The 16,900-nt window shown below is 35.5% G+C and overlaps 1 protein-coding gene across 6 annotated transcripts; it reads left to right on the top strand.

The window, feature by feature from the left end:
• The first annotated feature begins 1,498 nt into the window (after positions 1–1,498).
• Positions 1,499–16,900, top strand: scarb1 (scavenger receptor class B, member 1). 6 transcript variants are annotated; one of them, XR_003221099.1, is made up of 15 exons: positions 1,499–1,839; positions 2,959–3,119; positions 4,497–4,638; positions 4,736–4,939; positions 5,085–5,180; positions 5,281–5,396; positions 5,480–5,646; positions 7,201–7,319; positions 10,779–10,852; positions 11,016–11,067; positions 11,209–11,355; positions 12,401–12,451; positions 13,149–13,218; positions 16,044–16,235; positions 16,337–16,900. XR_003221099.1 is itself a non-coding variant. In XM_019360752.2 (15 exons), the coding sequence occupies exons 3-15, from the start codon at positions 2,998–3,000 to the stop codon at positions 16,046–16,048; spliced, it is 1,365 nt and encodes a 454-aa protein (XP_019216297.1). In that variant the 5' UTR covers positions 1,499–1,839; positions 2,771–2,807; positions 2,959–2,997; the 3' UTR covers positions 16,049–16,273. The 6 variants fall into 6 exon arrangements, 4 of the variants coding, with proteins under 4 accessions (XP_019216297.1, XP_005449529.1, XP_005449532.1 ...); XM_019360752.2 differs by lacking the exon at positions 16,337–16,900 and adding an exon at positions 2,771–2,807 and having other exon boundaries at positions 16,044–16,273; XM_005449472.4 differs by lacking the exon at positions 16,337–16,900 and having other exon boundaries at positions 16,044–16,273.

Genomic DNA, 16,900 nt, shown 5'->3' with positions numbered 1-16,900 from the left:
TGACTACATATTTATTGTGTCAGGTATTTGCATATGTAGTCTGTTTACTCCTATTAAAATTTTATTTAACAAAAAAATAAAATACCAATGTTTCACCAATGATGAACCAATTTTTCCAAGCATGAAGGTTGCAGACATCATGGCACTGACTTCTGATCTGTTAGCTGAATGTTCACATGTCCAGACTACAGTTATCTATTTTAGATACATATATGTGCAGGTATATGTGTATGTATATGTATACATATGTATATTTAGTGTGTACATGTGTGTGTCTGTGTACATGTCTATACTTATAGATACTTATAGATATCTATTACTTACATAGTAATAGTAGCAGTAGAAGAGTTAAATTTATGTCTTGCATATTTCCACAACCCTCTATCCATAATCCCATACTGTGCATGCTACCGTTGTATATAGTGTATTATCCTCCTTATTTTGTATTTGTTTTTATTTTATTAGTATTTTTGTATTTTTCTCCTGCTATTTGTACCTGAGCTGAGGTAGCGCACAAATTTCCCCGCCGTGGGATCAATAAAGTCTTATCTTATCTAGATGGAATGATATTTCCAGTAAAACATCTGCAATCTAAAAAAGGAGGCTCTTAAGTGTTCTTAAAAGCTGCTTCAAACACGTTCTTATATCTGGACCCACTGCTTTATCTAAATGAGGCAGAAATCTTTTTGGCAGGAGACTGAACCTCATGTGAGCTTTTATAGACTATCAATTCATCCATTCTCTTCTGCTTATCCAACTCAGGTCAGGGTCGAAGGGTGGCTAGAGCCTGTCCCAGCTTCCATAGGGCGAGAAGCAGGGTACACTCTGCACAGGTTGCCAGCCTAACACATAAAAACAGCATCTGGTATTCCCGGGCGGTATCCCATCCATGTGCTGTCCAGGCCCGACACTGCTTAATATTCAGGATCAGACCGCCATAAGCCATAGCACCCCGTTGCCTCACAGCAGGAAGGTCCTGAGTTCGGTTAATTAAAAAAAACATCCTCAAATGCAATACTTGATCTGAATATTAAACTTTTAAAATTAAAGTAGAATTATAGATGAAAGGTGGCAAAATATTTTTCCTTGAAGAATATCAAATAAATCTGAATAAAAGTATGTAACCACAGACTGTCTTTGAAATTGTACTTGAATGATACAATAATATGGTTACTTCCGGCGCCCCTCGTGTGTGGCAGACTGTTACAGCAGCTCTGCTCATTTCTGAGCTCTTTCTTATTTTCCTCCTTTAATACTAAAGTGAATGTAAGCATACACTAAGCTTACAGCATACCAAAAGCTCTTGCCACTTGGGAGACATCTTGAAAGATCTGGCAGTTACTTAAACTTTTAGTTATGGCTTTCATTTCTATGGAAACCCGGACATAAAAATACACGTAAAGAATCGCAAGCCATATCTGGAAAAATTAAGGCGTTCTTTCCCAACCTGATATAGAGAGCGGGAACTCCATTTCCCAGAATCCTCGGTAGGCGTGTCAAACTGTGCAATTCAGCGACAATAAAAAGCAGGTCACAACAATATCGATCAGAGAGATGAGCGACCCGCAGAGATCTCAGAGGAATATACGTTTAATTATAAGTTTTGTTTCATGCCGAGACTCTGGTGGAGTCATTAAGCTGACTCCGTTTATCTTTACCGACAAAAAGTGAGAACACGGACAAAACAAAGCTACGAAGACTCACTGATAGCCTGTCAATATGGCAATTAAACGACCTAAAGTCGCTATTGGATTCATAGTGGCAGGTGTGCTGATGGTGGTTTTCGGCACAATTATGTGTTTTGTGGTACCATTAGTCATCGACGATCAAATAGTAAAGGTAAGAAACGTCCTGACACGGATAGTTAGCATGTTTTAAACCTGTGCTTTAATGTGCTGAGTCAAGCAAGATTCACCTTTAATCGTACTCGAGGACTCAAGTACTTCAAAGAGCCTCGAGAGTTAACCAGTAAATGATAAGAGGCGCGTGCAGATAAGCTAATCACTAAATATATGTAGTCAGATTAAGTAACAATGCTAATAGCTCCGGAAAAACTTTCTGAGGCTTTTAAAGAGCCAAGCATGCCCAATGTTAGTAAAATGATTTGATTAACTAACTAAACTATTATTGGTAATGTAATTTATTTCCATATTAAAAATCACAACAGAGGTTCTTCAACTTTCTTTTCACTCAATATATCCCGGTACAACGATACCAGTAATATTATTATTTAAATGTGCAGAATAGGGAAAAATACGTGCAAAAGTATTGCCTACTTCCTTAGTTTGCTTTGCTTATGTTGTCGATTCACAGTGCTGCTTTTGCCCGTTAGCAGCTAACTCTGTAAGTTGCAAACTAAGGTAAATGACTTTTGCAGTTAGGGCACATGCAGACCGCTGTCATCCTACCCTGTTTGAGCTAAATATGAGGCTACAAAACATATAAACATGGTGAGAAATAACACATTTCTACATACCAGGTGTTTGAACTGTACTGCACTTTCAAAGACTGGATGTATTCAATTATTTTATTTTCATTTTTCACTTATAGAAGTCCAAAAAGCATACAGTTACAAAGTGTTTTTACTTTCTAACTAATCACTCAACGTACTCAATTCAGTAATTACATAAGAAGCAGCACGAAGAAGTATTCTTAAAAGGAATAGGTTCATATCATATCATATTTGAACATTTGTGACTATAACAACAAAACCTAAATTTAAATAATTGAGTAAAATTATAATGAAATGTAATGTTTTTTAACTTTTAAGATGATGAACCACAATCTCTGGATTTGGGACCTTTTAGGTAAATAAAATAAGAAAAAAGCAATTTGAAGGTGTCACTTTGAATTCAGATTTTTTTTTTTCTCTATTAGTTTGTGGAAATGTATAAAAACCAACCAACCAGAAAATGCTCATTCTTTTGCTTTTGTTTTTTTCCCTCCCTTTCACATCAGAACACAGTAATTGATCCAAAGAATGATCTCACATACACCATGTGGAAAGACATCCCTGTGCCGTTCTTTATGTCGGTCTACTTCTTCAATGTCCTCAATCCTGCTGAGATACTGAAGGGAGAAAAGCCGATGGTGGAACAGAGAGGACCTTATGTTTACAGGTACACAATTTAACTCCTGAGGACAACCTTAACTATCAGTTAAAAACTTTTAATTGTTAGATACTTAAACTTCAATAAAGTTTGCTACAGTGAAACTCCAAATGTACTTATTTTTTGTAGTAAAGTTAGATAAAATTAATAATAATATTAATAAATTAGAAATTTTATGAATGGTATAATACTCTGTATGTCCCAGAAAACTTCTGTTTTTAAAAAATGTAAAAGAATTAAAGGTCCATTTTACTGGAAGAAACTTCATTGGTAAACTGGAGCTAAGTGACCATGATAGCATAGTGTAGGGTGGCTAGATAATGCTGGGTTGGAGGTGTATGTTGTACAGGTTATTATGAAACTAGACTCAGTTAAAATCAGTGCTCCAGCTGTTTATGTTTTGTGCATTATTTCTGGATTTTAAATCTTTCTAGCTATTTTGCTAATTTATGATATTGTTAATTATGTGCAGTAAGTGGACCTTGAGTGTTTTTGAAAGACACCAGCAAAAGAAATTTATTATTAATGTCAATAATAATGGCTGTTTAATTGCTTTCGATAGACTTATTACTGTTCTAGGAGTTTACATCCTTTGCTACAATAAAAAACCCCACATTTTTTGTTTTAAATTGCAGCAGGATCTCTTTTACAACTTCATCTTAAATACTCAATTTTTGCTCCTGTTTGCCTTTAAGAAACTGGTTGAGGAATCGGTGGTTAGATGTTAATTGCAACTATTGCCACCTACAGATCTCATTGAATGCCATTCATCAGTATAACAGATAACGTTAAACTGAAGCCTTACCCAATTTAACCAAAACTTTATTTTTTTTCTTCTGAACCTATCAGCTAGCGAACGTAAAAGTGAAAACTAATTAAATTTTTTTTTTTTAAACAAGCGTCATAAGCATGAGCTACAATTTATATCTATCCAAAAGGTGTTTAAGAATCATACATTTTTTTAAAATATATGGCTAAACTGTTTTTACATATTGTAATATGACAGTGAGCATGTTTCAGTCCAATATTTTTGGTCATGTCCACAAGAGCATGTGTTCACCTTTTGTGCACCTTTTGGGATTTGAATGGGGGGAAAAAACATTCTGGAAGGATGTGATTCTTATTTAAAGGAGAGAGGTTGCAAATGGTAGACCACTTCAGACTCTTCTATTGAAAACAATTTTCAGGACATTCCAGAAATAAATTAAAATGATTTAGCTGCAACAAGACAGAGACACCAGAAGAGCTTTTTATTTTTTATGGTTTGTTGTCTTTTCTGTGTCTGATGTTTTGAGGTCTATAACTGAATCCATTAACCCTTAAGATGTGTGTACAGAGGTGGACTTGAAGCACAGGTTTTGAGTCGACATATTACCTTTCTTCCAGAAAGCAGTGTCAGAAGGAAAACATTACGTTCCATCCCAATGGTACAGTGTCCTACAGGGAATACAGACAGTACCACTTCGAGCCCTCCATGTCTGCTGGAAACGAGTCTGATGTTGTCACAATTCCAAACATGTTGGTGTTGGTAAGACATTGTTGCCACCTCCTCACTACTTATTGTTTGGTTCAATAATTTCCTCAGTTTTCTGCTTTTTCACTGCCTGTGGCTTCTGTAATTTTAGGGTGCATCAGTGATGATGGAAAACTTGCCCTACGTGCTGCGCCTCATGATGAGTGCAACCTTTAAAACTTTTAAAGAAGGTGCCTTCCTGACCAAGCCTGTAGGGGAGCTTATGTGGGGTTATGACAGTGGACTAGTGGATTTTCTAAATCAATACCTGCCAGGAATGATTCCCACATCAGGAAAATTTGGCCTCTTTTCAGAGGTAACTATTAGAAATGCTTCATTATGCTCTCTATCTATCTGATTACTATGAGCATAATACTTTCAGTTTAAAGAACAGTTTTGTCTTTGGCATGAAATTTCTTTGAGCAGGTAAAGAAGGTGTCTGCCTTTTATGCTTTCTTTAGTTCAACAACTCCAACACTGGCCTGTTCACTGTCTTTACTGGAAAAGATGACATTAGAAAAGTCCACAGAGTGGACTCTTGGAATGGTCTGACAGAGGTATGATGCCAGCAGATTGTGTTTTGTTGCTGTTTTTTGTCTTCACCTCACACCATTTTATTTTTCACACTGTAACTGGCCTCTTTCTCTTTGGTGACAGCTGCCGTACTGGAGGACTGCTCAGTCTAACATGATCAATGGAACAGCTGGGCAGATGTGGCCTCCTTTCATGACAAAAGAGAGCACTTTGCCTTTCTACAGCCCTGACGCCTGCAGGTAAAATGCTTTGCAGAATTGTACTTTTTCTCAATTCTGCCTCTCCCATTATTCCTTCATATACTTACCCATTGTTTCTCCAGGTCTATGGAGCTGGTTTATCAGCGTCCTGGAGAGATGTACGGGATCCCTCTATATCGATATGTTGCACCCAAGACCCTTTTTGCCAATGGGACAGATTATGCTCCCAATGAAGGCTTCTGCCCCTGTAGACAGTCTGGACTCCTCAATGTTAGCACATGCCGCCACAGTGAGTAATGATGATCAGTGTAGGAGAAATAAATATTAATTCCATCACAGCATTCCCAGAGGTTATTAGAAAGGTCTTAAAATGGCTAACAGACTTTGACTGTGTAAAAGTCTTGAGCCACTACCCATTTCTTTATATTTTGAAAAATGAAAAATACGAAATGAGTACAATAGTGTTGGAAGTTTGGGGTGTTGAAATCCCAAATTTAGATTAATCACTCCATGAAACCTGTTGCCACTGATTTTCAGTTAGCTCATGGTACAGATGTATTTCTCAGGTCCCATCTAAGGTCTCTGCTGGATTTTTTTTTTCCTATGTCATAAGGGCATGACTTTTAGATAATGATTGTCTGCTGTCGAGTCGTTCTTTGTTTTGTTTTTGTTTTTTTTGTTTGTTTTGTTTTTAAACCCTGATTATTTTTTATTCTTATTTGGTCCTCTGCCTGTCCAGTTTCCTAACATCTTTATAAGAACTCACTACACACAAGTTGGTATGCCAAGGCTTATTAACTTTTCAGTTAATACCACTTTGTGAATCACCTTGATGGCACAAAACTATGCACTGACAAAATGCTAGACCTTTTGGAATTTTTCGTAGATTCGTCTAAAGACATTTCTGGAACAATTTATGTTATTTCTTTATTTTTTTCACAGGCTCTTGGTAATAAAATTCTTAAAGATGGAATTTTAAAAAGTTGTCTTGTGTGTACACAGAACACGAAATTTTATTTTTGTCCACGAAAATAAAAACTGCCAATTTTGAAACCCGAGGCAACAAGGGAAATGGCTACCAAAAACAACACTGTGGTCCCCGAATCTGATCTAGCAGCAGGTATATAGTTGCCTCGACATCCACCTTTGTTGTAGCCTTCATGTCACATACTCATTATATCATGGGACACTCAGCTGCGTTGCTATGATGATGGCCACGCACATTCGATGGCACTCGATTGGAGTGGAAAACGGTCGATAAGAGCAGGCACTAATGGAAAAGGGGCTAAAGCTAATCGCTCTGTTGAGCTTCGAAACAGTGTTAGAACCATGTGAGCTGGCTTTTGCCGGTGGTTCTCAGCAATTAGAGCAATTTCTAGCATTTTCATGCAAGGTTAGGCATTGCATGAAAATGCCTAAAAACCTCATAAGTTTCCAAAAATTATTGTCCCTTTGGCTAACGTTGCTGAAATATAAATTTTAAATGGATTTAGGGTATTTTCACACCTATTGTTCATTTACTTTTCCCTCAAAGCGCTTCATATTGTAAGGTAAAGACTCCACAATAATACAAAGAAAACAAAGAAAACCCCAAAAGCAACCTTTTTTGCATTGCGATTGCTGTGTTCACATGTTCAAACCACACCAAGTGGCAAACAAATCAGTTTGATTTAAACAGGCTAAACAACACCACAGGTGTGAAAACATCCTTAACTTAAACCAATGTGATCTTAGAGATATGGCAGGGATTGCCAACAAGCCATGAGTTGTGAGTGTACTTGATAGATTTTTTTTTTTTTCAATGGTCCAGTTGATTAATGTTGCCATTCTTTGAATATTTTAGACTCTCCAGTTTTCATCTCTCATCCTCACTTCTTTAATGCTGATCCTGTGCTGCTGGACTACGTGCAGGGTCTTAATCCCAGTGAGGAGAAGCACGGCCTCTTCATAGACATTCACCCAGTGAGTACACAGCACACACAGCACTCACACATAGCTACATATATGGACAGGATATGTAATAATTAATAATTGTAAAATGGTTTAAAAATACATCTTAATAAAAAATAAAAAATAAAAAATGTGAATTGCTGTTGACAAAATAGGGTTTTAAAAGTAGACATTTAAAAAGATGGTAAACTGTAATTAAAACTCTACACTGTGTGTACAGTTGGTCATCATAATTTTGATTCAAAGCTCATAGGTTAGCATAAGCACATAAGAAATTTTCTACTGAAACTGAATGCAGTAATTATTTGTGGGCTTTTTTTTGTTTGTTTGTTTTTTTTAAAAAACACATCTCGTCCCATTGCTTATTAGAAATCGTATTACTTAATTTATGCTTTCATGTTACTGTGAAGACTCCAACTTAAACTGCAACTCTTTTTAAAAAATTTGATTTTATTTTGGAACAGACAAACTTGCAAGACTCGCAAGTGAAAGTGCATTTGTGATCAATGAAAAGTGTGTAACATTTTGTAAACTGGCTTATATTTAAAATGAATGTCATTAGTCTGCAATATTTTTGCAAGGATGTTAGAAGTCAGCCCCGTTGTCCTTGAAACCTGCTGTGATCACGAGTGTAGCTGGACTCTTGCATATCATAGACCTTTTTATTTGTCATCGTCAAGTTTTATGGCACAGAGAGAAACATGTAGGGTGCATTTTGACATTTAACCTATAAGAGGCCATCCTGATAGCAAATTTGTGGAAGATTTTGATTAAAGGTTGTATCGTACCATAATCACTTACGTAGATCCAACTGTTGGTCTTGTATTGTAGAAAAGATCTAAGTCTTAGTCACCTTCTCAGTCTTTCTCAAACACTTAAAGTTAGTTTCCTTTGAGTACAAAAGAAGTGTTATCACATTGCAATCATTCAGTCATCACTAATGGAAAATAGCAGTGATAAAGAGGTAAGCTAAGGGGATGAGGTTTAAAGTTAATGTTTATTTTTCTGGATGGTAAAGCAATAGGAAAATTGATATATAGTTTTATGACAGTACAATCACGCAGTAACCTGTGTGCTACAGTACAGAAAAAGCCAATGACTGATAAGACTAAAAAGATATTCCCATGTGTCATTCCTTATGCAACTCTGCCTGTGTAAAAATCACCTGCAGTGTTTTTAGTGATAGCTGTGGTTGTGATAAGGTAATTGGAAATTGGATTATTTCTCCATATTATCTTTTGCTTCAATAAAATAAAAAAATCACACTTGATACAGAAATGATTTTTGCTTCATAGATTAAACCTTACAAGATTGTTCAGTCGATTCCATCAAGCCCACGTTGATATCAAGTTAATAATAAAGGGACATCAGTCGGCATGGGGTTCCATTAAGTATAGTGTTTAGTTTGTTGTTGTGACTAAGGGTGTAAATTTTGAAAACAAGAAATGGCACTTTCTTCATTTAAAGATGAATTTATATAAGAACAAAGATGGTTATAGGCCATCTTCTGAGCTAAGACTGCGGTTTAAAGAAGATTGGGAAAGGCAATACTGCACCTGTGAAGAGTCACTCTTTACTTAAGGCCCCATGTTATTTAAGAGCAAAGATAGTGATTTGATAAACATAAAAAAAGTTATTTATTTAAATATCTTAATGAAAAAACAATTAACAGTACATTCACAGGCAAAGAAGTCTGCAAGAGCTTGAATATCATCATTTTCACTTTGTGCTGCTGAGTGATTCTCATGAATTGCAAGGTTTTACTCAATTTGATGGATTCATTAGATAATTTGCATTTGTCACCATTTCCTGATGCTGATTACATTTTAATCAAAGACATAATTGAACTCTTCCTTATTAGAAAATATTGTTATTATAATATTGTTAGAAAATGGCTTTTAATTCTTTACAATAAAAACAAATGAACATTTAATAAAACTAACTATAAAAAGCATGTTTTCACTCTAAAAAAGTGTTTTTCTTTTTTATTGCTGCTAAGAGATTTTTTTCAGAGACTATTGTTTTCTGATTATTTTAGATTTTTTTTATTTATTATGAAAAGATGTACAACATATTTTTACATTTAAAGTCATTTATGCATTAAGGTATTATAATCAACTTTTAAAAATTACATTGTCTTTAAACTTTATTGCTAATGTTAAATGTTGAGTTTGCTAAAACACTACAATTGGTACATTTTGTTCTTGAATTCCTAATACAATCTTTTTTTCTATAACGGTCATTAAGATAAGGTAATTGGAAATTGGGTTATTCCTGTATAACTGCTGTTGTTTGTCAGTTAAAGGGTTATTAAAAACGTTCTATGATGCCAATAAAAAGTCAGTATTGATAGTGAAAGAGTTTTTACTGTCCGGATAAAAGCTCACAAGATGTTCAATGGATTTCAGCAGGGCAACATTGACACTTAAGTTAATAATTAAGAAACATCAGATGGCTTGGGATTTTTATGGCTCTATCGTACGATAGAGCCAAGTATCCTGACTCTTGAACATGGCACTGAGGACACTGGTTTTATCTCTTAGTTTTCTTCTCTTTCTCTCAGTGCCAGAAATTTGAATCTTAAGAGATTGGTACATTTAGTTTGTGCTGACATAAAATATCAAGGAAATGATAGGGAACTTGTGTGTGGTATTTTTGAAAATGTAATGTTACATGAGACACATGACTTAAAAAATATAACTTTAGCATTACAATAGAATGTATGGCACTCATTTCTGTCATACATGTATATTATGCACATTTTTCTTTTAGATCTTCTGTTCTGTTCTGTTGGCTCTGCCAACAGCTGCATTCCTATTGTCTATCCTCAGCTGTCGTCTTTCTCCTGCCTTCAGCCCATATTAACTTTTTATCAGAGCCACATGTCTGGAAGTGAACTTTGTAGTTTGTTTTATGGACACATTGAGCTAAAATCTCTTGGAAAAAATGTCAATAAAAGATGAGAAAATTGTGTATAGCTTCTATAGATTTTTTTTTTAAGTGTAGCAGACCATGTTTTCTCCTTTCAAGCACTTCTTTTCATGTAGAGAGTAAAGCAAGTGCTGTCTGTGCCTAGGCTACATGTAATTTTCTGTGGGTTCAAAAAGTAAATGGTTCCTTTCAGCTTCAAGTTACTATGCAAAATGTCCTGTACTGGAAATGGCTTGTAGGCTCACCCACATTGAGTTTGGCAAAGCTTTTAAAGTTAAAATTACTTGAGGCCATTTTGTAGAGATTAGAAATAAATAATATGAAGCTAAAAGTGAACAGCAGTTATGTGAATCCACCCTCAGATGAACCAGTCAAACAGAACAATTCCTCCTTGAGTTTATTGTTAAAATTATGTGACCATATCTTTAATTGTTACCTGGAGATTTAAATGTTCCAGCACATTTATGGTGTTTGAGGTGTAATTCCCTCCTTTTTTTATTCCCAGTGTGAGATCTGTATATTTTTGTTGTCTATTTGCAGCAAACAGGTGTCCCTCTGAATGTGTCCATCCGCCTGCAGCTGAACCTCTACATGAAAAAAGTCTCAGGAATTACGTAAGAAACTATTCCCTTAACCACTATCACGCCAGAGACATTGTCATGTATTGTTTTATATGTTGTGATCATTAAATATGAAAGGGTCTTAGATATTTCCTGCCTTTCTTACCATTTGCTATGTAACCTTGGAGTGTAAAGCTGAATGTCCTTGTCCTTCTAGTGAAACTGGAAAGATTTCTGATGTGGTGATGCCTATGATCTGGTTTGAGGAGGTGAGTTATTAATGATATAGATGATGTAGTGTCTTTACATCTATTCTTCTGCATTCTTTTGTACACTCACAGATTAAAATTCTACAAAATGGTTCTCTGTTTAAATTAAAATGTTGTAAATGTTTTATTTATCCTCTTCAGAACGGATATATTGATGGCCCCATCGTCAATACATTCCATACAAACTTGGTTGTTCTACCTACTGTTTTGGAATACCTACAGTACATCCTCATAGGGCTTGGTCTGGCAACCATCATCGTTGCTGCTGTGGTGTATCACAAAGTGAAGGTAAAGCTGCCACACAGGATTCAGGCCAGCATGTTATCTTGTTTAACTGCACGTTGCATTTTGTTATGTTTTTTTTTTTTTTTTCTTTTTTTTCTTCCCTACAGCGATGAAAGAAAAGGAGTAGGAAAGCAAGCCCTGAAGATGCTCTCATTGAGTTTCAGGATTAAAATTTGTAAATTAGTTAATAAGTAAATAAACAGAGAAAAAAGTAAATTGGTAGTAATTAATATTAATTAGTAAATTAATAAAGTATCTCGATCAGTTGCATTCACTTCTGCTCCTTTTCTGGCATTCATGTGACAGAATCATTACCTTGATATCTAACCCCCCCCACCCCACCCCCGCCCCGACTGACTCAACATCGATTCATGTTACTGTGGTAACCTCCATCACATTATTACTATTACTTTCTGTTGATCTTCAAACTAATGCCATGCAAAATATCAGCTATGACTTAATTAGGTGTGGCACAGTAAACAGTAGTGCTTGTCAGTAAGCATAAGGGAAAAATTCTTGTGTTGAGTCATCATGTTATATTGTCTTTTGTTTTTGTTATTAAAAAAACAAATCCAAAACACAAGTAGTTTTTTGGATTTGATCACACATGAAAAGGTAGGTATTGTATTGCCAGATATAAAGCTGTAGCTGTTTATACTAAGCTAATTTTTATTTTTTGCTTGCCAATTAAATGTAGACATGGCATGCCCCCCAATTTCTTCATATATTGTATGTATGTATGCATGTATTTATTTCTTATTTTACATTTAACAGTTTAGATAATTGTTTTCCCATTTTGTTAAGGTATGAAAATTGTCTCTAGGCTTATGAGAGTCAAGAAGGTAGTAGCAACACTGGCCCCAAAATGTAACACCAAAATGTGGTTTGCCTTTTTTTTTTTTTTTTCCCTTTTGTTTGAGCTGAAGTGTACTTGCTGAGAAGTTCAGATTTCAGTAAAGTTATTAACTGAGTAGTGGCAGTTGTTAATATCAAACTTAATTATTTTTTTGTTGTTGTTAATTAATTAATTTGTTTATTTATTTTGCAGCGGTCTAACTTAAATGTTTCAGTGAGCTCCACATTTATTGAGAATGTTGGGGTGTGTAAAACTTTTCACTCATTCAAACCTAAATCATTTTGCCAGATCAAATGATTATTTGATTTAAACTGTGGTGACTGAGTTCATTTTTGGAATGGAGTTTTTAAAGACTGATTAGAATGGAGGGGAAAAGATGTGTGGTTTATATCCTGAAATTGGAGAGATTTCATGCTTTCAGGTTTTTGTTATTAGCATGAAAGTACACACTGAATATAATGGTGTTAAGAATCCAAATTTCTTCAAACATTTATTGGCTTTAGGTTCTCTGATGTGAATACTATGGTTTTGATTTTACAACCTACTTTTTTTTTACTTGGATCTTGAACATTTTTTTTTGCACTTGATTTGATTTGATAGTTTTCATTAAATTATTACTGTTATTATTTATTTATTCTAATTTTATGTTGCATTGAATTATAATCTTCCATGTAAACAAGCTGACAGTGTCCATTTTCATAAGTATCCGATCATTTTAAAAAGACTAAATTAACCAACTGCATGTCCCTTTGATTAATTGCATGGTGAAATCAATTATCACCTCAAATGACTCCCTGCATGAATCCTTACAGTATCTCTCTACACAATCTCCAGCAGTCTAATATTCAAAACCCAAATGACTATCAAAATCCCGTTGGCAACCTTCTCTATTTCAATTTTCGGATTGGCTGATTTTTAAGGCAATTTGGTCATCTTTTAGGCAGCCCAGAAAGAGCCGGTAAAAGGCTCACATGGCCTTGAAACAAAGAAGAAAAGTATCAGTACTTCAGGTGGGTGCACACATGCAGGTGAACACATGTACCCTATAAATGTATTGTTCATTTACGTTCAAAGTTTTTTAAAACCTAGAACACCTTGGCAATAAAAGCACATTTTCTGCCTAGACTGAAAAGGTAACTGTCAAACTATGGTTTTGGAACTGATAGAGTATTTAGTATTGCAGTTCAACCATGACAATATGGATGAACAATCACCTTTTTGGGCTTTTACAGCATTGTGGTCAGTGAAATATATATATATATATATATATAATATATATATATATATATATATATATATATATATATATATATATATATATATATATATATAATATATATATATATATATATATATATATATATATATATATATATATATATATATATAAAATATTTTTTATTTTTTTTTAAATAGGTTTACTATCAATGTAACCATTTTGTCTTATACTAACTAACTACAGATGTAAAGGAACCTGTGTCTTTGTACTTGTTTTAAGCATGTTCATGAGGACCAAAAATTGGCATGTCATTAAACTCTTTAAAACTCTTTCTTTGGAAGAAGGAACACACTTCCTCCTCACAGATCTTTAGTAATAACGGGTCAGAGGAGAGAGGTGTGAGGGTTGTAAGGGCTGCAGGTAGTCTTTTTCTGTAGGTATGAGCAGATGGGAGGTGTGAATGGTTGTCTTTAAAATTTGCAGTAGAAGGTGTTAAGGTCATCAGGAAGCTGGGAATGGTAAATGGACACATTCTTAGGCTTCGTCCACACTAGCCCGGATAGATTTGAAAACTGCGTTTTCGTCTGAAAATGCTCCGGGTCCACACTAGCGTTTTCAGTCGTTTTCACAGAGTTGTGCACATTGAAATGGCTGAAAACGCTTACGTTCCAGTCCTGCGCATGCGCAAAAGCGAGTGAGAATTAAAGAATGTGAAAAAAAGATATCTGGAGCATGTACAAACTGATATTAATCTTTTTTAGGGCTGTCAAAATTGAGAGCAATCAAAACAACTGCTGTATAATGCACTCCGCTATCTTTAATTGGTCGCATGACTGCATTACATGACTAAAATGCGTCATCGTTTTAGAAAGTCTGCGTTTTCGAGCGTCCACACTGTGACGGGACAGCTCCATTTTGAAATGTATGCATTTTCGAGAGCGTTTCCAAATCGCTGCGTTTTTCCTTGAGGAAAATGCCGTCTCAGTGTGGACGGGTGGTTCAAACAGAGAGAAAATGATGCGTTTTCAAACAAAAACGCATTAGTGTGGACGTAGCCTTATATAGCACTTTTCTACTCTCCTGGAGTATTCAAAGTGCTCTATACAACACGCCGCAATCACCCATACATACCCATTCACACAAGCACTGTTATCTATACTTTCAGTGCTTTCTAACTGTCATTCATACGCATGTATACTCCAATGGATGCATTGGATAGCAAGTCGGGGTTAGTATCTTGCCCAAAGATATTTGGCGTGCAAACTGGGGGAACCAGGGGTCGAACAAACCTTCCAATCAGCAGCTGACCTGCTCTACCTCCTACAGACAGCTACAGCCACAGTCTGTCCCAAACTGGGGACAGATTTTTCTTAAGCAGCGAACATATTGGAAGCAACTTGTGGTAAACAGAGATCGTAGAAAGTGAATGATGTTCAATGACTTAAAGCGACTACAGGTGAAATTTATGCTGGAGAAACTGCCAATAAGAGCAAAGGATACTACTGATTGACATATGACCTGCTTGTAAATTAAAGGGTCAGATAGGCAGCTGGAGCTTGGAAACTCTGCACAATACATGGCACAATGTTATTGAGCATAAAGGTATTTATTGGCATTTTTGATGTGTTTTATGTCTTCATTTTTGTTTTATTATAGTGTTACAGTGACTTTAATGAAAGTGAAAGGAATAAAAATCAAGGATTTATATTACGTTTTTCCTAACATTACTTATTTGAATCTTTTCCTGGAATTTTTGATTAGGAAAATGCAAAATGTGACCACACTCAGTTTCATTAACACTGTTTTAATTCCCAGTACTAGTACTATTATATTGATGTTTGACCTTATCCAATTTGCAAAATAATAATCCACATCACTGTAGCTGCGGCTACATGGATGTGGATACTGTACCAGTACGTCAGCGAAGTTCTCAATTTACTGGTCAATCTACGTCCCTACCCTCACCTATGGTCACAAGCTCTGGGTAGTGAACAAAAAACAAGATTGCAGATACAAGCAGCTTTCTGCCAAATTAGCTTTTTCAGAAGAGTGGGTGGTCTCTCCCTTAGAGAGCGGGTGAGGAGCTATCCAGGAGGGGCTCAGAGTAGAGCTGCTGATCTCCATATTGAAAGGAGCCAATTGAGGTGGTTTCAGTATCTGATAAAGATGCGGACACCCAAGACACGCTTGAGAGAATATATTTTTTTGTGTTTCCTCGGAATATCTCAGTGTGCTTGTCCCAAGCTAGAGGAGGTGGCAAGGGAGAGGAGAGCTGGATGGATGGATAGATGGCAGTGTGTTTGTCAGACGAGGTTTTAACCCTTTGCAGTTGCAGTGGCTACTCTTTTTCATATTACTGCTGCCTTGGACTATCCAGAAAAGTCTAAGCAGTCATTTATTGCCCAGTTATTGGGGCTGAGTGTATACAGTGTCTGCTCAAATGACCCTGGATATTATAAAGTCTTTTATATGGGTTTTTTTTTTTTTTTTTTCATCCAACCAATTGATTTATCAACAATTTCTTCAAACTTCTAACCTTTTCAGGTTGGCCATGACTAGACCACAGGGTGATTTTATTATTCACCTAATAACCTTTTTATTTTGTTCCTAACACAGACTAATCAACCTGGCCAAAGCAACCTACCGGATGGAATCAAATGTAGTTCAGCTGAAGAGAGGGACCCTCTGCTACAAGATGACATGAACTGAATGATGTGCAAATAAGCCCATCCAGCTGTTGTTGTGGACTCACCAGCATCCTCCAAGTATAATTTAACTGAAACACTGTCACAAGTGGTTTTGCAAATTGTGTGTATTTATATACATATTGCATTATTGCTTTACTTCTTTATATTTTCATATAGAATAAGATTTATGAAACTCTAAAGCTCAGTATGCGTTTATTTTAGGGCTGCATGGGCTGAAACTGTTTTTGTCTCTCAAGGCAGAACAAGAGAAGATTTGAAAACCACTTTTTTTTTTCTTTTTTTCTTTACTTTAAAATCTTCCAAAACAAATAGGCTATTCTTTCCAGTTGCCAGTCTAAACCCATTGAACCTGTTATGATCATCATCACATTTGACATGGAACAACTTATAATTTTACCATTTTATGCGTCAGCAATAATTACTGTGGTGATTATTTATATGGTAACTTGAAAGAAGTGTTTCTGTGAGTTAAAAAAAATGGAACCATCCAACATCACTGTCTTACCTGTGCCATGAAAGCATTTATCTGCTTTAATTTTCATATGCACTGAGGATTATAGAGAGAAGTTGGAACTACTTGTCGAGGCTCAAGCTGTCAATCGTCTGACAATCTGAGTCAAGCAGAGCTGATGCACTCATGTTTCTATATCACTGTATTCTGTAAAGCTGTATTTCTTGAAATGTATGAGAATAATGCAGTTTGGTGCCAAGCACCTTCTTAAAAAAAGTTAATAAATTAAAAGAAACATGGAGGTTAAGTATAAA

The sequence above is a fragment of the Oreochromis niloticus genome, linkage group LG7, assembly GCF_001858045.2.
Source record: "Oreochromis niloticus isolate F11D_XX linkage group LG7, O_niloticus_UMD_NMBU, whole genome shotgun sequence".
Lineage (NCBI taxonomy): Eukaryota > Metazoa > Chordata > Actinopteri > Cichliformes > Cichlidae > Oreochromis > Oreochromis niloticus.
The sequence above is the reverse complement of the archived record's forward strand: the minus strand, read 5'-3'. Positions and strand labels throughout refer to the sequence as shown.

Bases quoted from the DNA above. Each gene is read 5' to 3' on its own strand.
- scarb1 (XM_005449472.4), top strand. From the start codon at position 1,720: ATGGCAATTAAACGACCTAAAGTCGCTATTGGATTCATAGTGGCAGGT. The intron at 10,853-11,015 runs GTAAGAAACTAT...TTGTCCTTCTAG, and splicing joins AAAAAAGTCTCAGGAATTAC to TGAAACTGGAAAGATTTCTG. The intron at 11,356-12,400 runs GTAAAGCTGCCA...TTTATTTTGCAG, and splicing joins TGGTGTATCACAAAGTGAAG to CGGTCTAACTTAAATGTTTC.